This window comes from Myripristis murdjan, chromosome 17 (genome assembly GCF_902150065.1).
Source record: "Myripristis murdjan chromosome 17, fMyrMur1.1, whole genome shotgun sequence".
NCBI lineage: Eukaryota > Metazoa > Chordata > Actinopteri > Holocentriformes > Holocentridae > Myripristis > Myripristis murdjan.
This window is the reverse complement of record NC_043996.1, coordinates 8,097,971-8,121,017: the sequence shown is the minus strand read 5'-3', so window position 1 is coordinate 8,121,017 and position 23,047 is coordinate 8,097,971. Positions and strand designations below refer to the sequence as shown.

Here is a 23,047-nt window from a genome sequence, read left to right as displayed (position 1 = left end):
ATGCATGGTGAGGGAAATATTGTGACATCCTGTACATATAATGGCTGAAATGTCAGCTCTGGATTTTAGCATTTTAAGGGTGATTTATCTGTTTATTTACTTATAACAGCAATATATAAAACAAAGCACACGTCATAAAAACACATCAAATACACCAGAGCAAGGACAGCAGTACATATATAGTTCAAATTGTACCATCTATAATGATATGAGATTTTTCCCCCCGGCATGCTGTGTTAGAATCCAGGCTAATTTTGCCTTTATAGCCCCAGTAGCTGCCTGGTACGCTACAGCAAAAGCACAGACACCCTGTCAGAGCTTAGAAAACATGCAATAACACCATTCTGTGCAACCTTACTACTACTGCTGCCTGCCCATGCTACTACTGCTCCTGTTTTACCCCTGATAGTAGTACCAGTGTTAGTCCCAGTGTGTGTGCTCTTTCAAGTAGACTTACCAGTAAGTCTACTTGAATAGAATAAATTTCAGCCAATAATGCTACAGCCTCTTGTGAGTCATAAATTAATAGTCCTTACACCTTCTGTTACAGCAAAACAGGACCAATAGCCAGTCTTTGCACTGTACTCATGTTAACTGTATTAACTGGATGTCCGTCTGTCCTTTAGTTCAACACTTTAATCAAGGGCAGCATATCTTGAAATTTGTTGCCATGAGTCTTGGTGAGCACATATGAGGGACGAAAAATGACAAAACAATAAATAAATGAATAAATAAATAAATACGCATATAAATATATAAATGCATAAATAATTAAATTAATAAATATTTCTACATTTATTTATTTATTTATTTCTGTTTTTATTCATGCATTTATTTATTTATTTGTGTATTTATACATTTATGCATGTATTTATTTATTTATTTTTACATTTATTTATTTATTTATTTATTTATTTCTACATTTATTTATTCATTTATTTATTTATATATTTATTTTTACATTTATTTATTTATACTTTTATTTATTTCTACATTTATTCATTTATTTATTCCTTCTTTTATTTCTACATTTATTTATTTATTTCTACATTTATTTATTTATTTCTACATTTATTTATTTATTTCTACATTTATTTCTGTATTTCTACATTTCCACATTTATTTATTTCTGTATTTCTGTGTCGTATGTTAATAAGGTGGGCGGTTCTTACATTAGTCTTAAGTACGATTGGTTTGTGGGTGTGATCCTATCCACTGCTGCTGCCTGGACTGGCAGTAGCAGTGGATAGCAGTGGACTAGCTAGCTGCTAGGGCATTAACAACGCCAGACTTTTCCACGTCGTTGACGTTACGTCGACCCGTCAACACCGGGAGATTTTTGGGGGGGCTAGCGGGGCTCCAACCGGAGGGAGGGAGGGGTTGTAGTGGAGCGCCGACCGGACGACCGGGGGGGTGAGGAGGCTGTAGTGGAGCGCCGACTGTGTGTGTGAGGGTGTGTGTGTGTTTCTTCGACTTTCGACGGGTCGATGTTTACATTAATGCCCTACTAGCTACTGTGTAAAACGCAATGGAAAGTGTTTTGAGAGCCATCGTCAGTGATTTAAGGTCACTGGCGAATGATGTGGTAAATCATGCACCCACCGACTACTTCCAGTGGTCCGACTACACACACGGTCGGCGCTCCACTACAACCCCTCCCTCCCTCCGGTTGGAGCCCCGCTAGCCCCCCCAAAAATCTCCCGGTGTTGACGGGTCGACGTAACGTCGACGACGTGGAAAAGTCTGGCGTTGTTGATGCCCTAGTAGCTAGCTAGTCTACTGCTATCCACTTCTACTGCCAGTCCAGGCAGCAGCAGTGGATAGGATCACACCCACAAACCAATCGTGCTTAAGACTAATGTAAGAACCGCCCACCTTATTAACATACGACACAGAAATACAGAAATAAATAAATGTGGAAATGTAGAAATACAGAAATAAATGTAGGAATAAATAAATAAATGTAGAAATAAATAAATAAATGTAGAAATAAATAAATAAATGTAGAAATAAAAGAAGGAATAAATAAATGAATAAATGTAGAAATAAATAAAAGTATAAATAAATAAATGTAAAAATAAATATATAAATAAATAAATGAATAAATAAATGTAGAAATAAATAAATAAATAAATAAATAAATGTAAAAATAAATAAATAAATACATGCATAAATGTATAAATACACAAATAAATAAATAAATGCATGAATAAAAACAGAAATAAATAAATGTAGAAATATTTATTAATTTAATTATTTATGCATTTATATATTTATATGCGTATTTATTTATTTATTCATTTATTTATTGTTTTGTCATTTTTCGTCCCTCATAAGCACATCCCCGCTCCCCAGAGGCTGAACCGTTGAAATTTTAGTGACCTTTGCATTGACCTTTGCTTTGCATTCTCCCATCGTGTATAAAGCCAGTGGGGCACAAGATGTGGAGGACCGTCTTTTCTTTTTCTCAGAAATGTGAAATTGTGGTGGCAGGTGTGGTTGTGTTGGATGAGAAACCGTTATATCTTTGCACTGACAGATAAAGGGGAAAAAAAAGTCACAAGCGATAGATTTAGGTGATGGATTTACTGATCCTATTGCCCAGCTCTATTTTGTAGTGTATACAAGTGAGTTTTATCATTGAAACACACAGAGGCACAGGGAGCCTCCTTCTCACAAGAGGAATGGTCTGCTGTTTGACATTCCCACTGTCAACCAGAGGATCATCGACAAGAGGAAAGAGGCTTCTCACTTCAAAATAAAATGTCATGCTGTCTTATCTGCACTTGGAGCATGTGCACCAGATCCTGCTCTTTCTGTTGCCATTGGTGTAAAGATGTCATCAATAAGAATATAACCACAAATGTGCCTTTCAGTGATAAAGAAGATGTCATAAAATCTCCACTTGCTCCAAAAGAAATAATTATGGACATTTTCATAAAGATAATATCCATGTCTGCAGTTACAGCTGTATAAGTTGCAGTGGAAGAAACACTGGGTGGATTTTTCATGCCCGTGGCAATGCTTTTGTCTGCATGTGTTGCCATGAAAACTCTGACTAACTTTTCAGTTAATACTTTAGTCAGTACAATATCAGGTCAATATGATCATTTGTTAATTCATCCGTAATCTAAATTCATGCAGAAATTTCAGTGGGTGTGCAAAAACAGTAGCTTTTAAAAACAGTACAATAACATAAGATTTATATGCCCATGTGTTAATCTGATCTTCATGCTTGAATATGGAATATGACTGAAGGAAATCTTTTATGAATCACACATATCATTATAACATGGTCAATTTCTATGTTGTGTAAATACATCAATAAGTTTTTCCCTCATTTACACTCACATTTTGCATGAAAATTTTGTTACTGTAAACTTAGTTAAACAATACAGTACAAATCAAGAATATGACAGAGTGTTGAAAAAAGGGGTGTTGAAAAGATACACAAATTGTAATAAAAGCTGTGAGTTGTAAATCTTTGTATTATGCCTGCAAAATATGCATGGGACAAAAGTATTTAACCTTGGCTTTCCCTGAGTTTAATCCCTTTTTTGATGTGGAAAAAAAAACAAAAAAACTGGTTAATTATTTAATGAGAGGTCTCTGACCCAGTTGCTCCTCCAAAAGCAGATGACCATGATTTATTAGCTAAGAATATGATTTCACTCAAGCAGTACATAAATAAACTCTTTTTCGCCTTCCAAACAATCACATATAGCAGAGACATGGATTTTATTGTCAGATTTATCCATTTCTTGATCCTGCAGCTTGATTTCTCCTGAGAAAAGGACCATTTTATGAAATAATCCAGCTTTACGAGCTGAACAGTCTGCTTTTCTCAGTAATACCCTGCTCTCCCGCTTGTTTCTCCACACACTGAAAGAAAACAAAGCCAAAGTTAATTTATGTTCACTAAGAGCTAAAGTTCACTGCCTCAGACCAGTGTTTGTGAGACTATGGGTCAGAGCGCCGAATGGATTGAGAGTGTGTTTCAGATTAAATTCTAACATCTAACTGCATCCCTCAGTTAGACTGCTGCTGTGCAGATTGGGAGCAAAGTTTAAAAGACTGAAATTGTCCTGTTAATGCTACATATCTGTAGATTTGGAAATAAAGAAACAGAAAGTGGTCAGATTTCATTACAGTGATCAGTTGCAGAATAGATTTCCAGTGACATAAATGGTTAATCACTAATTTGTAACTGATTTTGTTATCTAAAGCCTGCACACAGGAGATCAATGCAAATATTTAAATCTTTGCAGGTATAAGACCCCATGCATTTCAGCCAGCAACAATCTCTCTACAAAATTTCTTTTGGCCTCAGTTCCAGGGAGCTGTTACACACAAACACTGTGCTCATGTCCACAGCCGAGGTGAGTTAGATTTCAAAAAAAGAAAATGATGTCAAAATGACATTATAGCAGCTTTCTCCAATTTTCTGCTTTGGGTGTTTTGAACACTAAATTGCATGGATGCATCAGGATTCTTGGGCCTCACAGAGGAAAAGCATGCCCGGTGAGGCTTTCCACACACAACAAAACCAGACTTCAATTTCCTTCCTCTTATTTCTCCCTCCCTATTTTTGAGTTTGTGCCTTAGACAGACAAAGGCGGATAGATGCCTCACACATATAACCTCACCACAGAGTCACTTTTCAGGCAATGTCTCACCTCATCTTGTCAGCTGTTGTTGATGGTATTATAATAACATTAATATTACAACAACAACAACAACGACAATATAATATATCATCCTTTATTTTTTAAAAAAATGATAGGAAAAAGTACTCAGAGCTCAAGAATGTGGGGTAGACAGAAAACAAAAGAGAAAAACACACTGAGCAAAAAACAAAAACAAACAAACAAACAAACAACAACAACAACAACAACAAACTCATTCGGTGGTTTTGATTTTGATTGTGATATTAATGATGATCACCGACTGGAGACACACTCCCTCCCGTATTCACCACCTCATTCATATACAATAATGTCCATCCTCTAACTTTGTGGGTGAAATAAAATGCTCATTTTGCCATGCGTAGGACCCCCAGACCCCCAAACCCCACTGTGGGCGCGGCTGACCCCAACCCCCGGACACCAGGCTTTGTCAATAAGCATATTTTCCAGAGGGATTATGTGTAGTCGAAAGGTGGAGCGAAAAATTGCGATGGTTTGTGGCGGACGGCAGTGTAATCCTCTGAGCTCTCGGACAAGAGACAGATAGAGATACAGATGTCGGACTCTTTGCTTTGGGATTTGGAACATTTTCCAAAGCACCGATGGGCTGAGGAGACGGATCCTTGCATTTCTTCCTAAACACTGAGAATGCTCCCGACTGTTTTCATCTTTTTCCTGTATAGTAGTTTTATGGAAATATTTGAGAGAGGACTCCACCTCCACAGGGATCAGAAATGGTGCGCAAACTTCTGTTGCCCATCGGTAAGTGCAGTCCGAGGCTCACTATTTGCAGACTTCAGAAAATCTGTTTCGAAAAGCAATTTGCATATCCTATTTTCTCATAATAATGGAAGTTAATTTGATACGAATGCACAATAGAGACCTCATCGTGCTTCCCATATTCCTGTAGTTTTCATACAGGGATTTATGTCTGTATATCTTAATAATAATCCCTTTAAAAAAAATCCTACAGGGGCTTATGGCTTACCTGTTATATATTTGTGTTGTAAAAGTAGCCAATGACAGGATTATTACACTTACTTAAAGGATGGAAAGGTTGCATAAGATTTCAGTCAAATAAGCAGTCTTTTTCATAATTTATTTTATTTGCTGGATAAAAAATGCTTTAATTATTATGTTAAACAAGCTTTAACCTTTAACTTCTCTTCTCTTGTCTTCTCTCAGCTTTAGTTGCAAGCCTCATCACACCTGAGCTCTCAGGTGCCACAGCTGCTAAAAATAGCTCTCAAGGTATCCCATCACTTGTGGAATCACTCTTCAGTCAGGCCTAAACATCAATTGGTTTTCTTCATTGTTGCTTTGGCATATTCTGACTCAGATATACACAGGACAATGCCAACAAGCAATTCATTTTGAGAGCGAAAACATGGTGTATTAGTCATTAAATAATAAAGCATATCTTTGTTCACTTGTTTACTGTAAAACTGAAACCATACCTCTAATTGACGTGGTATATAAGAGAGAGCACATTGCTTCCAGAAGCGTGAGCAAACTGTAACCTCATCCACTAACACAAATAAAAGGCAATTAGGCAAATTGTGGGCATACTGTGTTATATAATCCAGCAAATGAGGTTGGTAGATTCTGGTACAGATCCCAATTTTGCCACAGCACATAGAAAGGTTTCTGTGCCATTTCTGCCTTTGGGTTTGCTGCAGGAAAATAATGAAAGAAAGTGCATTTTCAACTGTGTATGGTCTCCCTGTGTTTCCAGTAAAAAACAATTCAGGGGTGACACCAGCTGGGCTGTGTGGGACCTGGATAAAGGAGCCTGATGGAGGGTCTTTTACCTCGCCCAACTACCCTGAAAAATACCCACCTGAGAGGGAGTGCATCTACATTATAGAAGGTGAGGCTTCACTAAGTCCTCCGAGGGGAGATGTTTTCTGTGTACACAAGTCTTGTATATGTGTAGACTGGTGGTCAAAGTGATTTTTGCATATTACCTGTGTGCATGCCAAAATGTATAAACTTTCTCGGTTGACAGTGAAGAAAATACATATTGGTCTTGTAACAGTTCCAAAAATGTATTGAGACCTGGCTCAAAGGCAGCATCATGACAAGCAGAAAAGTTACAGACTAACATGTAAAACCTTTGGCGGGTCAGTTTGGCTGAATTATTGTTTTTTTGTTTTTTTGTTTTTTTTATCTGACATTTTCTCAGACAGCTCTGGTAGTTGACTTGCTGTGATGCACCCCTCATTACTACATATAAAATAAAGCGAGTAATCTTTTCAGTAGCCTTACAATCCAGATGGTGTGCACTCATAATTAACAGTCTGCTCTCATCAGGTACTTCTAAGTACACTTAAAGTACAATTTCTTGAGGTAATAAAGCAGATGGGAAGAATGGATGGGGCATCAAAGAGAGAAAACAACCAATAAATCAGAGACAAGAGAGACAAGTTGGTTTCAAAGTTGGTTCTTAGGCTAGTAATGATCTGCACTGTATCGGTCCAGAGTTAGGATTGACCTCCACAGCACCATTCAGCCACAGGCGAAACTATTTTACCTTCTTCTGTTCATTCCCCTCATCCTCTCCTTCACTCTCTGCTCTTCTTCCATTCCTCCTTTTTCATATCATCCTCGCCCTCTTCCTCTTCCCACTCCTCTATCCAGCCTCCCCCCGGCAGTGCATCGACTTGTTCTTCGATGACAGGTACTCCATCGAGCCATCTTGGGAATGTAAGTTTGACCACATCGAAGTCCGCGACGGCCCCTTCGGTTTCTCTCCCATCATTGGTCGCTACTGCGGCCAGGAGAGCCCCTCGTACGTGCGCTCTAGCGGGAGGTACCTGTACATCAAGTTTGTGGCTGACGGCGAACTGGAGGCCATCGGTTTTTCAGCCCGGTACAACTTCACACAAGGTGAGTGGTGGAAGCCAAGGTGTGCCAAATCAGCTAGAGAGGGTCATGAAATGAGTTCAGTGCCCTAAAACGTAAGTGTACCTGAAAGTAATCAGCTTTCCCAGCACTAGTGTGAAACAGGTGGCAGATTAGCATGAAAGTCAGCACAGCATAGTGGTAAGTAAAGGTGTGAAGGTTGGGTTACCTGCAGGATGGGCCAATTCATTTACTTTCAACTCTAATGATCTACGTGCTGTTCTTATGCCATGCCAAGCAGTTTTCTGAGTGCAATTTAATTTTCAAGCAGGCCTATTTTTGTCTTATGTCACCGCAACCCTGTCTCCTAAAAATTACATTCTCATTAAACTAAACTGCTTTCTCAATTACGTTTCAAGGAAGCATATTTTATCAGGGATTACATTTGTTTCTTAATCTCACAATCAATCAATCAATCAATCACAAGAACGTTTGTAATCCCTTACTCTGAAGTCCACGTTAGGAGGTTTTGTTGCAGATGGATCAAACAACCATCTTTCACCCAAGCGACCTGAGTTTTTTAGTCCAGTGTCGAGAGACAGTGGTGTTCATTTTTTCAAGCATTATGTACGTTACGTTATGTTATCATAGCCAAGTGGTTTGTATGCCTAAACCTAACCTTATCATCATGTGCTGTATGGATATATGGAAAGGAAAGGGAAAAAATTATCAATTGTTGTTTCCTCTTTTTAAAAAAATCATGTTTCCAAAAAATGTTGACAGACCCCAGAGGTTCAAAAGTCATGTACTTATCATGGACACAGCCAACGGTGACAAAGCTGTCAGTGTGTTTATTCATGTTACACACACCGTAGCATTGCTGTTGTGTTGATGTTCTTATATCATACCAAGCTGACCTGGTCTCCAGCTGCCAGCCTGTCTGGCTTGGCACTGATGTTGAGAGTATTACTATGGCTCTAAGCCCCCGGCTCCCTCCCTTGGCTCTCATCTCCCAGGCCGCTAGTCTGCTGAGAGCTTAAGTTGTTGTCTGCTGCACGCCAACCTTGATTACCTCTCTCTTTTACGCTGTCTTTCCTTCTCTGTCTTGGCATTTTCTGTATTTTAGAATTCCAGTATAATTTTCCTACATTTTATTCAGCCATTGGTTTCCATTCATTCCCCTACAGGGGTGGAAACGTTTTTCCTATCAAGGCCTATTTCAACTTTGAGAACATCCTGCGAGGGCCATGTAAAATTACTAAATTAAAATCTCAATAATTTTACTGATGTCTTAATATGACTATAACAAGAATAAATATGAATTTCATTGTTAAATTTACATGTTTCCACTGGTCAGCCCTCACACCTTAATGTGATGGCTGGAACTGCTTGTCTTTGATGAAGAGTCTGATATCAGGTGGTAGTGATGATGAGGAAAATGATGATGATGCTGTTTGCAGTTGGTTTTCCAGGTTTGGGTCCTTCAGTCTTCAGTGTGTATCTCGTCAGAATGGGAAAATCCTCACAATGTTGTTTCAGCGCAGGCCAGAGAGAAAAACTGGAAATTTCTTGCAGTGACCTTCAGTGTTTTTTCAATATGTTGTGCCATATCAGTAATCCTCTCTGCATGGAGCGGCAACAAGGCACTCCTTCATAAATTCTAATTCTAAAGGAGGTTTCAGCTTCTTAGCTATCAGTTCACTCACTGCAAAACTTGCTAGCCTGCACAACATTGTCTCTGTCAGAATGTGGTGTTGTGAAAGCTGCTTGTTGGGCCCCCAAACTCTGCTGAAGAGCATTAACTTTATCCAAACGCATTTGTCCTCACAACTCATCCAGTTAAACATATTTCCGGCTGTAATGGCACTGGAGATTGGCCGCTGTGAGTTCATTCCCACAAACTAGGCACATTGGCTTGCCATGTACGTCAAGAAAAAAAATTATCTTTTGTCCATCTCGATGACGTGGAAACAGTTGGGCTGTTGGGTCAGGACACAGCACAGGGCCCTGTGTTTTGGCATCTTGTCTATTTTCTCAGTGACAGTCACACAGCCGGAAGGGCCCACCTGGAAGCACATTTTAGTCTACTATTTTATGTTATTTTATCTCATAGAAAAAACGAATTGCTGTTGAGAGCATTTTTGAGTTTGTTGGGGTTTTTTTGTATTTATGAATTGCCTTGCAGGCTGGATCAAACTCCACAAATCATCTTTAACATCACTGAAAAAAATATTTTTTGGCAAATGTGGGGATGTAGGCATAAGGACACATTATCACAGACAGGAATAGACTGAGCATGTGTAGCACATCGTATTTTTTTTTTTTTTTTTGGTTTGTTTGTGATAATCTCAAAGAGTTGCATATTGCAAGCTTTAACAGAGGTCTGGTTGCATGCCACTGGGACTGCACTCTCATGTCCATTGGTAGTGCAAGCACACCAGCTGCAGCTGAGTGTGTGTGGGGGGGTGGTATTTCTTCAAACACAAGCACACACGCACTCACACACAGGCGCTTGTTCCTTCAGTCACACACACAACAGTTAATGAAAGCTTGTCTTCAGGGGAATACAGCTTGTCAGCGCTGAGCCGTGGCAGCAGCTTAAGGGAGACCCAGGCAGAGACTTTATTAACAGCAGATTTTATAGGCCACCTACATTGACGAGGGGCAAAGATTAATCTGCATCTCTCCATCCAACCAACCAGCCAGACAGACAGTTATCTCTCCCCCGTTTGAATTTCTGTCTTTCTTTCAACAATTCACAGGGAAGCATGTGGGTTATTGGAGGATTGAAATCAAAGAGGACAGAATTTTGATTGCACTGAATTTAGATCAAAAGAGCTTCATGTAAGTGCACTCAAAACACACTTAGCTCAGTTGTTTCAGTTGTTTTTGCATTTGTTATCAGTGCTATTGCAAGTGAAACAAATGAAAAGTCACACTGCCATATTGTTTCACAGTGTAGTGACTTTTTTTTTTTTTTTTTTTTTTTAAATAATCACATATTTTACTTTATGCATTTATTAACAAGTGCTTTTTCCCCAGTTCACAATAAATCAGACAGACTCCTTAGAAACTTAAACTCCCCTTTTGGATGCAGAGAATCTGTTTTCTGTCTGTTTACATAAAATGTAATGAGTGCCTCATGGCAAAGGCTAATCTCCTGACTAATTCCACTCATCACCAGTGGTAGGAAAGAAAATTAATTCACCCTCATGCATGCACACAAGCTCACACACACACACACACACACACACACACACACACACACAAGCTTTCACCCACATCTTAACGTATTACACAAAGGTCAATACACGCTACATACCAGCTGTATATACTTTTACTTTTTACACTTTACACAAACTTAATGCCTCTGCCTATTTTCTGTACTGATATTATAAAGAAGCAGGCCACATGAAGTTCAATTTGTTTCCATCACTTTGTCAGACGCTCTATTCACTATACATATAGATTACATAATCCGTAGTCCATCCATAGATGTAGACATTTTGCGCTAATGGAGAAATATATGTAGTGTGAGTTAATAAACCACCAGTAAACTCATGCACCTTGTGGGACCACTGGGTTGTTGTTTTTTCTGTGTAGTTTGTTTGCCTGTTGCAGCTTTGGTGATAGATGAAGCAATCACTTACACAGGTGCCACAAAACACCACCTTTCCCTCATCGTGACTGGTCAGCTCATAGAGGCGGTGTATGCTTTTCATCTCTATCTTCATCCTCATTAGCTTCGATGTAGAAAAGGCAGTTTGCAGTAAACACACTGCAGTCACATTGTTCAGGTGAAGTGTGTGTGTGTGTGTGTGTGTGTGTGTGTGTGTGTGTGTGTGTGTGTGTGTGAGGGGGCTGAACTTGAGTGAACCAGCAGTAGTAGCCAGACAGTGCCTACTGTCCTGACTGTTGTTGTATGTTCATGTGATGATATGTTATGCTATGTCATGCCATGTCTTGTTTTGTTGCCTTCCTTTGTTAAATCATATTTTGTCATGTCATGTTATGTAATGTTATGTTGTCATGTCATGTTTTGTCTTGTTATGTCATGTTGAATGTTATGTGCACTGGCCTGACTGTTGTTGTGAGTTAGCTTTGGCCACACATACGTGGAAGGTGCATTGGATGCTGCTGATTCAAAGACTAACTCATAACTGTAATGTCATGTCATGTCTTGTCTTGTCATGTTATAAGTGCCATCGTATAGGGGGGAAAGGTGATGACAATTCTAGGGCCCACAATTCTAGGGCCCACTAGGGCCCACACACAGTTAAAAAAGTGGCAATGAATGGGGTAAAGGGACCCACACCGATATTCTTTCAGGGGGGCCAGAATTCCAACTGCCCTGCATGTTATATGAAGTCATGACGTCATGCCATTTCATGTCCTGTCATGTCATGTCAAGTCACGTCATCATATCTTGTTATGTTTTGTGTAATATCTTGTTTTGGTCATGTCTTGTTATGGTGAAATGAAATCTTCAAGTTACACTTTCTGGCACACTTTATGTGTTTGTAAATAAATATTCAAAATTTTGCTTAATAATTAAAAAAAGCCTTTTCACTCAGATATTGTTTGAAACGTGCTGAATGCCAGCTTCTATTGAAAAAATAGAGCAATAGACAGCAGCCAAAAGTCTGCTCATGCTGCATTCAGGGGAACTTGGACATCAGTGTATCACCAATAAAATTTTGCGAACATGGCGTTAATGTTGCTCTCTTCCTTGGTACACCCCGCGGGGGGAAAATTCAGAGTTTGTCCTTGTCAGCATTTATTTCTCCTGAAGTGAACACATGAACGGTGTGTTATTGCAGGTTGGAAATGGGTCCATACTGGTCATTAAATTATCAGAAAAAATACTATGTGTAATGAATCTGGTGGCTTACCTCTGATATTTTGTAATGACTGATGAAGGTAGTCATGGAAATTATCAGTGGAGTAAAAAATATGCATTTTGTTTTCAAAATGTATTGAAGCAACAGTGAAAGTAATCAGAGAGATGTTAAAGTAAAGTACAACCCCCCCATCCCAAACCCCTATTAAAGTACAACATATTTCTACTTCTTTACTTTATACCACTTTAACAGGGCCAGGGTTCAGATTTCTTCCTGCTGCCTTTTCCTGTGGTTACAAATGCATATCATATTAACTCTCATGTCTCTGTGAGTATGATTTTGTATTAAAATGGAGCATTTATTGCGAGCTGAATAATGTTAGAGCAGGATTTACATAAACCATCTTAAATCTTGTCCTCATCTGATGTTTACTTTTTTCCCTTTACGTATTGTGTATAAAGCCTCTGTTCCCAGAGTTCTGCAACTATGTGTGCACGCGTGCACGCACACGCACACACACCCACACCCACACACACATGCACACGCGCACACACACACACACACATACACACACACACACACACACACACACACACACACACACACACACACACAAATGGGAATGAATGTGAATAATAATCTGTCACAGGCCAAAGCAGAGGTAAGAATCATGAGAGGATTAATAAGAATCCTGGCTGATTTAGGTTTTAACTTCCAGCGGCTTCCTCCTCTTACATCACAACCATTCCTCAATCTGCAGCATCATCAAAGTTGATGAAAAATTCATTCCAGTCATTTATTTGAAGAAGCATCCACGTGACACTGCAATACATTTACTTGCTTTCACATGATATTGTTTGGCTTCTCATTAGTGGGTGTTGGATTACACCCTGACACAGTATGTCGGCTACTTCTGTGGAAATTATGGAAAAAAAAATATATCCAAAACTGATAAATATTTTTTGAAGTGACATTTTTATCACCAGGGTCTAACGGTTGTTGCAGCCTAATCTGTCCTGGACTAAGCTGCTATATCAGGATTAATAATCCACCTAGCTAGTAGATTCATCAGCACAAAGGTTTAGGACACAATATCTCTCACTGTTTTTTTTTTTTTTTTTTTTTTTGGATGAAGGGCATCTGGTTGAAAGGAGGACAAATGAGGGAATGAAGTGTGCTGGCTTATACACGTCTTTGAGAGCTTTATTTGCAATATGTTGTTATTATTCTGCAATTTATTTTTTTTCTTGGTATTACTGAAATGACTTTGCGTGTAACCCCAACATCTTCTGTTATAGCAGGAATGTTATATCAGTGCATTTTTGCAGAAACAAATATGTTATTTTACCCATGCTGCAAAATACATTTTTCCTGTTCTTTTTTTTTTTTTTTAACACATTTTAGGGTTACCTTAGAAAATATTTTCAGATGTGTTAAAAAATATTTTGTTTTTCTTCACATTTAGATGACATTTTTATATATCTTGAATCCTGGAAATATTATTACATTTAAACATTTGGCCATTTTTATATATTTCAAAATGCATCTCGAAGCATATTCTGAAGTATCCACAATATAAAATGTATTTCATTCATATGTGTTAAATAGAGCCTGTAGCAGTGGTTGTGGGAACAAGCTTGCAGGCCGTCACAGGCCATGTCAGCTTTTTGAATCACAGCAGTTTGTCACTGTGCATTTCTTCAGCATGGTCACACTACAAGCCTACATAGATTTTTGCTTAGAGGAAACCATTTTGCATTATGACCTGCAAATGCAGAAACACTGCACTAAAGGTTTAATAGATGTAGCTGTCTCTAATCAGGCTAATTTGTGTTGTGTTTTATAGATCCTGAGTTCAAAGATGCTGGAGCACTGCCACCTCTGCCGTGTGAGTACATACCTTATCATGACACAGCATAAAAACATATCAGGCCTGTTGGATGCTGGTCTGTGCATTTGGTCTGACTTGTCCTGAATTCTTTAGGGGGTGATGACAGGCCATGTCAGCTTCTTAAATCATGGTAGTTTGTCATTACATTTGTTCAACATGGTCCCACTACCGATCTACATCGAATTTAGTCTCATTTTCCAGTCTTCATCCCTGCTTAAAGGTAATATGCCCAAACAACTTACCTTAAAAGCTACACTAGGCAACTTATCATAATGCTGGCTGCAAGCAGTAAGCAAGTTCAGCTTGAAATGAAGCCGAACTTTACAGGGACAGTTGACCCATTTTTGGGACCCAAATTTGGTCAAATTTGATATCATTTCACCTCCCTAGCTGTTCTGTAGGACAGTATCGGTGCTATCTTCCTCTCATCGTTACTGAGTGCTGGATACTGGCTGGATGCTCCAAATGCTAACTGTTAGCCTCCTGCCATTCAGGTGGACTTCCCCCCCAGCTAACAGTGTGTAAAATAACTGCCTGTAGGTCTGCTGTCATGTTTACCAACCAGCCAGTTTGTGATGCTTCAATCCAGAGGATACCAAAGGGAAGCAAAAACTCTATCCTCTAGATGGAGCTGCCATTTAGCAGACAGATTGTAGTTGGATCTTTGATGCTTTTAGTTATTTCTTGTGTGCAGAGAGGATTTCGAAATCATCTAACATCTGAATTTCATTTGAGCAAATATGGAAGAACTAATATTTTCTGAATTTGGTTGGATGGGACACTCTTCCTTAGTGCAGCCCTACTTTGTGGTTTAGGAAGGGAAGACAAGGTACAGTTTTACATAAAAATCTTGTCAAATGCCGCTTGCGTTGTAATTTGAACTTTTACAAAAACAAACGCTGTTCTCCTCAGTTTGCGACTTTGAGCTGAGCGGTCCTGAAGGCTTTGTAGAGTCGATCCAGATATCCAAGGAGGGCCTGGCCCTGCAGACTGAGGCTGTGGACTGCAGGTGGTACATCAAGGCTCCACCGAAAGCTAAGGTTTGTATATCAAGTTGTTGTGGGTCTTGTGTGGTGGTTGTCTTACTTCTTGTCCTGTGTGGTTTGTTGTAGTTTCAGTGCAGTTGTGGAAGCGGGCCTCACCATGTCCTGCTCATAGCGAATGCAAGTTCAGGCACCATCCAAATGGCTTCTCCTCGATTTGCTGAAAAGAATAAACCAGGCCTATCCAACTAGCCGCCCGCGGGCTGGACGCAGCCCTTTTTATTTTTTCTGTGGCCCGCCACACACAACCTGCAAAACAGGTGCATATTTCCAGTGTTGGGCAGTAACGGCATTACAAGTAGCGATGTTACTAGTTAAACTACATTTGTCAGTAGCGTGGTCGCAACGTCGCTGTTTTCTAAATCAAATAGCTTTTCAGTAGTGAAACTATTTTACTGATCAAACAGCGCGGTAACGTCCACAGAAGCTACATTTTCCCAGGCATTTCTAAACCTTAAACGCAGCGGAGCTTTTGCTGCGGTTTGAAATCCAACCAGAAGCAGCAGGTGACCTCACCGCCGCTCAGGGACCTGCAAGTGTAGCTGACAGACTCTCTCCTTCCGTGTGACGTCGCGTACCTGTCCTAATTGTCTGCTGCAGCGGGACACAAGCACACAGAAAAAAAGATGACATGATGCCGATGTTGAAAAGATTCTGTTGTGTCGCGATCTTTCTTACAGCTGCTTGTTCAAAGCAGCTGTAAGAAAGATCAGGATGCCTGGCCTCCATATCCACTGATAAGGAAAAAAATTTGGAATGCAGAGGTAAAAACTTGCTCTCTCTCTCTCTCTCTCTCTCACACACACACACACACACACACACACACACATATCACATGTCATTTTTTGCCAAGCTGTTACTGTTGGTAGCAGGTTTCTTCTTTTGCTCCTGTGGTTTGAACCAACTTATTGAGTTTTAAGGTCATTTACACTTTGTCCTCCAAATGAGCCCTAATTTTAGCAGACATGCAAACACAGGTGTGCGCGCGCACACACACACACACACACACACACACACACACACACACACACACACACACACACACACACACACACACACACACTAACATATATACACACTTCCCCCACATTAGCATATACACACCACCTGCTTTTTGTCATTATGTGAAGCATGTTGTGTGTTTTTGTTGCCATGGTTTGCAGTAAAAGCAGAGAGCACAGTTTCATCAACCATTAAAACCACCTCACCCTGTTCAGTGCTAAGTGGGTCAAGGATGTGGTTGTGCTTGGTCCACACTTTCACCTGATAATGAAAGAGCTAAATTTAGTAACATAAGTCTGATGCAAATATCTTTCTTTGTTAAAATAAGGATTTTGTCCTCACAATATTGACCTGAAATCCATTCAAAAAGACCAAATATTGTTTTTAATCTTATGGTCAATAGATTCATGAATTGTCAAACGGCAATATCATCAAATATCAGTGTTGATGATGTCAGGTTTATTTTTTTTAACTATACCAGGTTAGCAACCACATATCCATCTGTTGTGTGATGATTTTTAGCTGTACACAGTCTCTCATCAGCTGCCACAGTCAACACTTATCCAATGGTCTACCAGTGACACATGGATAATGTTTATATATATATATATATATATATATATATATAAATATATATATATATATATATATATATATATATATATATATACAGTACAGGCCAAAAGTTTGGACACACCTTCTCATTCAATGTGTTTTCTTTATTTTCATGACTATTTACATTGTAGATTCTCACTGAAGGAATCAAAACTATGAATGAACACGTGGAGTTATGTACTTAACAAAAAAAGGTGAAATAACTCAAAACATGTTTTATATTCTAGTTTCTTCAAAATAGTCACCCTTTGCTCTGATTACTGCTTTGCACACTCTTGGCATTCTCTTGATGAGCTTCAAGAGGTGGTCACCTGAAATGGTTTTCCAACCGTCTTGAAGGAGTTCCCAGAGGTGTTTAGCACTTGTTGGCCCCTTTGCCTTCACTCTGCGGTCCAGCTCACCCCAAACCATCTGGATTGGGTTCAGGTCCGGTGACTGTGGAGGCCAGGTCATCTGCCGCAGCACTCCATCACTCTCCTTCTTGGTCAAATAGCCCTTACACAGCCTGGAGGTGTGTTTGGCGTCACTGTCCTGTTGAAAAATTAATGATCGTCCAACCAAACGCAAACCGGATGGGATGGCATGTCGCTGCAGGATGCTGTGGTAGCCATGCTGGTTCAGTGTGCCTTCAATTTTGAATAAATCCCCAACAGTGTCACCAGCAAAACACCCCCACACCATCACACCTCCTCCTCCATGCTTCACAGTGGGAACCAGGCATGTGGAATCCATCCGTTCACCTCTTCTGCGTCTCACAAAGACACGGCGGTTGGAACCAAAGATCTCAAATTTGGACTCATCAGACCAAAGCACAGATTTCCACTGGTCTAATGTCCATTCCTTGTGTTTCTTGGCCCAAACAAATCTCTTCTGCTTGTTGCCTGTCCTTAGCAGTGGTTTCCTAGCAGCTATTTGACCATGAAGGCCTGATTGGCGCAGTCTCCTCTTAACAGTTGTTCTAGAGATGGGTCTGCTGCTAGAACTCTGTGTGGCATTTATCTGGTCTCTGATCTGAGCTGCTGTTAACTTGCGATTTCTGAGGCTGGTGACTCGGATGAACTTGTCCTGAGAAGCAGAGGTGACTCTTGGTCTTCCTTTCCTGGGTCGGTCCTCATGTGTGCCAGTTTCGTTGTAGCGCTTGATGGTTTTTGCGACTCCACTTGGGGACACATTTAAAGTTTTTGCAATTTTCCGGACTGACTGACCTTCATTTCTTAAAGTAATGATGGCCACTCGTTTTTCTTTAGTTAGTTGATTGGTTCTTGCCATAATATGAATTTTAACAGTTGTCCAATAGGGCTGTCGGCTGTGTAGTAACCTGACTTCTGCACAACACAACTGATGGTCCCAACCCCATTAATAAAGCAAGAAATTCCACTAATTAACCCTGATAAGGCACACCTGTGAAGTGAAAACCATTTCAGGTGACCACCTCTTGAAGCTCATCGAGAGAATGCCAAGAGTGTGCAAAGCAGTAATCAGAGCAAAGGGTGGCTATTTTGAAGAAACTAAAATATAAAACATGTTTTGAGTTATTTCACCTTTTTTTGTTAAGTACATAACTCCACATGTGTTCATTCATAGTTTTGATTCCTTCAGTGAGAATCTACAATGTAAATAGTCATGAAAATAAAGAAAACACATTGAATGAGAAGGTGTGTCCAAACTTTTGGCCTGTACTGTGTATATATATATATATATATATATATATATATATATATATATATATATCAGGATTTCCTTATCAGGATTTCCTTAGAAAATGAATGAGGGTTGTGACTGAGCCAGGAGTAGCAATAACATCAAGCCACAAAAACCTACGGTCCCCCATCTGAGGCCCCTGGTCCATACACCACTCCTTAACTTGATTACACTTGACCTTTGACCCCTCACAGATCTACATGCGTTTTCTGGAGTACGAGATGCACAACTCCAATGAGTGCAAGCGCAACTTTGTGGCCATCTACGACGGGAGCAGTTCAGTCGAGCACCTGAAGAATAAGTTCTGCTCCACAGTGGCCAACGATGTGATGCTGATTTCCTCGGTGGGCGTGGTGAGGCTGTGGGCTGACGAGGGGAGCCGCAGGAGCAGATTCAAGATCCTCTTCACAACCTTCCATGAACGTGAGTCAGTCCCTGCTCTCTCCAGGTCAATTCTTTTAGACCAAACAACATCTCTTCTTCTTTAAGTCAGGAATAGAGAGCAAAACATGACACAACCAAGATGTGAAGATTCATGGTTAGTTGCATTTTCATGTTATGGCTTTCATTCTTATGTATTTATTACATACTGCTATATATGGTTTTCTTTTTGCCTTTTGTTTTTCAGCTCCATGTGAAGGAGACACCTTCTTTTGCCACAGTAACATGTGCATCAACAACACTCTGGTCTGCAATGGTGTCCAGAACTGTGTTTACCCCTGGGATGAGAACCACTGCAAAGGTACAAGACAGAAATTACCACCTGCCACTGGACATATATTTGCAAAACTCAACTGTGGCTACTAAGTTTGTTAATCATACTCATGATGGGTAATCAAAATTTTTAGCTTTGTTAGTCAGTTTGGCTAGTGTCAGACTGGTTCATAAATTCTAGGATCCACTGGCCACTCTGGATGGACTGATTTTCCTTCGCTGCCCAGTTGATACTTAAACAATAAATTAGGCTTTTAGCAATGTTTAATTTTGCTGAACCCAGTTTCTTTCATGTAAAGCGATGTAGCTGAAATGAACAGTGATATTTTAACGTATATCTTAATTTTGGAACAAAATGTGATATTTTACCATGTTTCTCCCCCACCTAGAAAAGAGGAAAGCCAGTATCCTGGACACTCTGGATAATACTAACCTTACCATCATCGGGGTAACTTGTGGCCTGGTGGTCATCCTACTCATCATCTCTGTCATCATCCAGATCAAACAGCCGCGCAAGAAGTACATCATCCGCAGGTGCATCATTTTAGATTCAATCAATAGTGAATTCAAGTTTACACTTTTTTTCTTTGTGAAAATTTGTGTACCAGAGGCTAAGACATCAAATGTTCATCAGCCACAGATGTCATATATATTCATATATATAAAATTCAAATCAAAATTAACTGAGGTACATCTAAGAGTCACATTTCAAATATCCCACTTTAAAAACAAGGGCAGCACGTCCCAGAATATAATTTATATTAAAAATGATAGCTTGGCCTGGTGCTGCTCATAGACTCATATCTCAGCTGCCAGTAGCAAAATGACATGCAGGGCAATGAAAGTGAAATCAAAGTGCATCTAGCAAAGACCTTCAGGGTCATGCTGCACACAAACAAGCAGGCAGCAAAGCTCAGACTGTAGATACAGCATTTTGTTGTTTTTGTGGCTTGCAACTACAGTACATAACCAGATAAATTAAGATATGCACTGATTCTATTTTCTTTCTGAACACATATAGTCAGTTCAGTCTATGTAATTGCAGATTCTATCTCCAAGCAATCTTGTTTTGGCTTAGAAGTTATTTGTGTTGAGCTTTCATTAATATGTGTGTATATGGGTATCTGTGCCTGCATGCTGGTGGATCCTCTACCCCCAGAGATGACTTTGACCCAGCCCTCCTCCACCCGGGTTTCGAGCCTCCTCACTACGAGCTCTGCACTCTGCGACGCGCCCCATCCGGCGACCTTACTGACGCCGCCATGGCCGAGGACTATGAGAAATTCCACAAGCTCCGCCGCTCCTCCTCCAAATGCATTCGTGACCACCACTGCGGCTCGCAGCACAGCAGCGTGCACGGCAGCGTCCACGGTAGCCGCAGCAACTTGAGCGTGAGGGACGCCACCATTCTGGTCGACGGGGGGCCTCTCGTGCCGCCGCCACTGCCGCCGTTGATGGTGAGCCAGCAGCAGTCGCCACATCTCTCTCATCACACCACGCCGTCCGGTCGAAGGAGCATCCTGGTGATGAAACACAGCTACTCGCAGGATGGGCCGGGCGGCTGCGGGCTGGAGGACGAGGACGACTTGATGCTGGACGACGGTCGCACCATCAGCCAACACCACATCCACCACCATCAGGTCCACCATGGCTTGTCAGGACTGGAGCAAACTGTGCACCGCACTCTGTCCAATGACTTCTAATGGACAGCCACATGCAAACTCAGCTAGTGGTGGGATAAGCAAAAGCCAAATGTAAAAGAATTGAAATTGGTAGAAGGAATGAATAGAAAAGTTCAACAAGGTTTGATGAAAAAATAGCAGTGACCACCAGACCCAATTCTTGACTTCGGAAGTTTTTTACAGCCTGAGATTTACAGTGTTTTCTGGGGTAACAATTTTGTAATAATGAGGGATTTAGTAAACACTCATGGTGTAATTACAGTGTAGCTGTTTTGTAATTATAGTGTACAAACCAAGTAATTATGGGTTAACAAAACTAAATTCTGGGCAATTCAGGATAACAATTTTGTAATAATAAGGGACTCATTAAGTAAGTATGGTGTGATTACAGTGTAGCTCTTTGTAATGATGGGGTCCCAAACATGACTTTATTTTACAGGGTGTACACTCTATAGACTCAGACAACTTTATTAATCCCACAAAGGGCAATTGGTTCAAGCAGCCCAACACAACACATACAATAACACGTAGAATAAATTAAAAAAAAAAAATACAAAGATGCTAGGAATGCCGTGGAATTGGAAAACAATAAATAGAAAAGTGACAAGGTTAATGAGTATCGGCCCATAAGATAGGAAAGGCCATGTCCACAGCATCCTGGGTACATTTGAAAATGCATCTTTTTTTCTCCATTTTCTTCCATCCACACTGAGCTGGTGTTTCCTGCCATGGAAAACGGAGCTTGAGGTGTGAGTATGCTAGTGTAATGTAGTGTGAAGGGAAGGGCAAAGTGTCATTTTTTGCCTGGCTTAGTCTGGATATGGCCTAAACTGTGATACTGAAAAACATAAATACCCCATAGTAATGTTTTTTGGTGTGTCAACAACAATAGTTACACCATAACTACTTAATATGTCCCTCATTATTACAAAATTGTTACCCCTTAATTCACAGTTTGGTTGTATTACCCTGTAGTTACAGCATAAATGTGGCTTGTAAAATAAAGTGGTGGCCTATACGTTTTATATTTTGAACTCTTGTAATGCTATCTCTCATGCTATCTCAATTTCTATGGTTCATTTTCTGAGATGCAGTGTTCGCTATATGCTGCAGTGTGGACACGCTGCACACTACAATGCGGACAAAGTCGACTGGAGCTTAGTGACTACAATGATACCCCTCAGCCAAAGAGATTTTTCAAAGTTTAAGAGCTACTTGGCAACATCTTAAGAACCGCATTGCTATGTTACAATGATTTATCGGTGCCCATTTTAGACTTTAACGTGGGGATGGAAGGAGAGTAAATTATGCCATCTTCCTTCTCCTAAAATATGAATCACAGAGACACATTCATGTGCAGCCACTGAAATTCTGCCCACTCATTCTAATGCTTCGTGTTTTTTTTTCTTTCCTTTCTTATTTGGCTTGAATTGTCAGTCATTATCTAGAAAATACTGTATCTCTAATTACATCATATTTGTGAATGATGTAATGTAGTTTCCTGTTGTCAATTTTCAAGCATTAGTTGTGGACCACCAAAGCTAAACAACTGTATAATCACTGTTAGATAAATGTGATTTTACACACATATATGTATCCCAGTTCCTCCAAATTAAAATGGATACCGGATCCATGTTTAAAATTAATACTTGTATTACAAGTATCCAGTAAATACATTTTGGTACGGCATCCTGCTCCACAACAGCAGTAAATATGCTACATAATACTATACAGCACAAAATGATTTAAAAGCTTGTGGGCTTGAAAAATAGGATTACTTAAATTATTATTGACAAATTCTGAAATCTGAGCAATGCATGAAACTTACAGACATCTTGGCGTCATGGAATGAGGAGGAATGTTTTTCTGCTGCTGTGAATGGATCTATGACTTTCTTGTTTGTTTTGATTTCAGAGTGTTTCAAGGAGTTTGTGTATGTGTTGCTGTTTTATTTTATTCTTATTTTATTTGACCTGTGCACCACTTGTTCTTTTGACTGTTTTTATTTGACTTATTGTATTTTCTTGTT

The 23,047-nt window shown here is 39.9% G+C and overlaps 2 protein-coding genes across 4 annotated transcripts in view; both read left to right on the top strand.

The window, feature by feature from the left end:
• Positions 1 to 5,227: 5,227 nt before the first annotated feature.
• On the top strand, positions 5,228 to 22,963 carry LOC115374618 (neuropilin and tolloid-like protein 1). The gene is made up of 10 exons (XM_030073606.1): positions 5,228 to 5,447; positions 5,871 to 5,936; positions 6,421 to 6,555; positions 7,326 to 7,574; positions 14,217 to 14,258; positions 15,174 to 15,301; positions 18,817 to 19,045; positions 19,251 to 19,364; positions 19,726 to 19,870; positions 20,496 to 22,963. Exons 1-10 carry the CDS (start codon positions 5,420 to 5,422, stop codon positions 21,037 to 21,039), a joined length of 1,680 nt encoding a protein of 559 aa, XP_029929466.1. The 5' UTR covers positions 5,228 to 5,419; the 3' UTR covers positions 21,040 to 22,963.
• The window catches only part of LOC115374617 (E3 ubiquitin-protein ligase MARCH6-like), a 33,274-nt gene continuing 21,553 nt past the window's right edge, over positions 11,327 to 23,047 (top strand). The window contains exon 1 of one of the 3 annotated variants that reach the window (XM_030073600.1): positions 11,327 to 11,359. The gene's annotated coding sequence lies outside the window, so the exon portion shown is untranslated. The remainder of the gene's footprint in view (positions 11,360 to 23,047) is intronic. The other 2 variants (XM_030073602.1, XM_030073601.1) reach the window with 2 other exon arrangements.

Excerpts from the sequence above, each read along its gene's own strand:
- LOC115374618 (XM_030073606.1), top strand. The coding sequence starts at position 5,420 with ATGGTGCGCAAACTTCTGTTGCCCATCG. Across the intron at positions 7,575-14,216 it reads CCGGTACAACTTCACACAAG|ATCCTGAGTTCAAAGATGCT; the intron begins GTGAGTGGTGGA and ends TGTGTTTTATAG. Across the intron at positions 15,302-18,816 it reads AGGCTCCACCGAAAGCTAAG|ATCTACATGCGTTTTCTGGA; the intron begins GTTTGTATATCA and ends GACCCCTCACAG.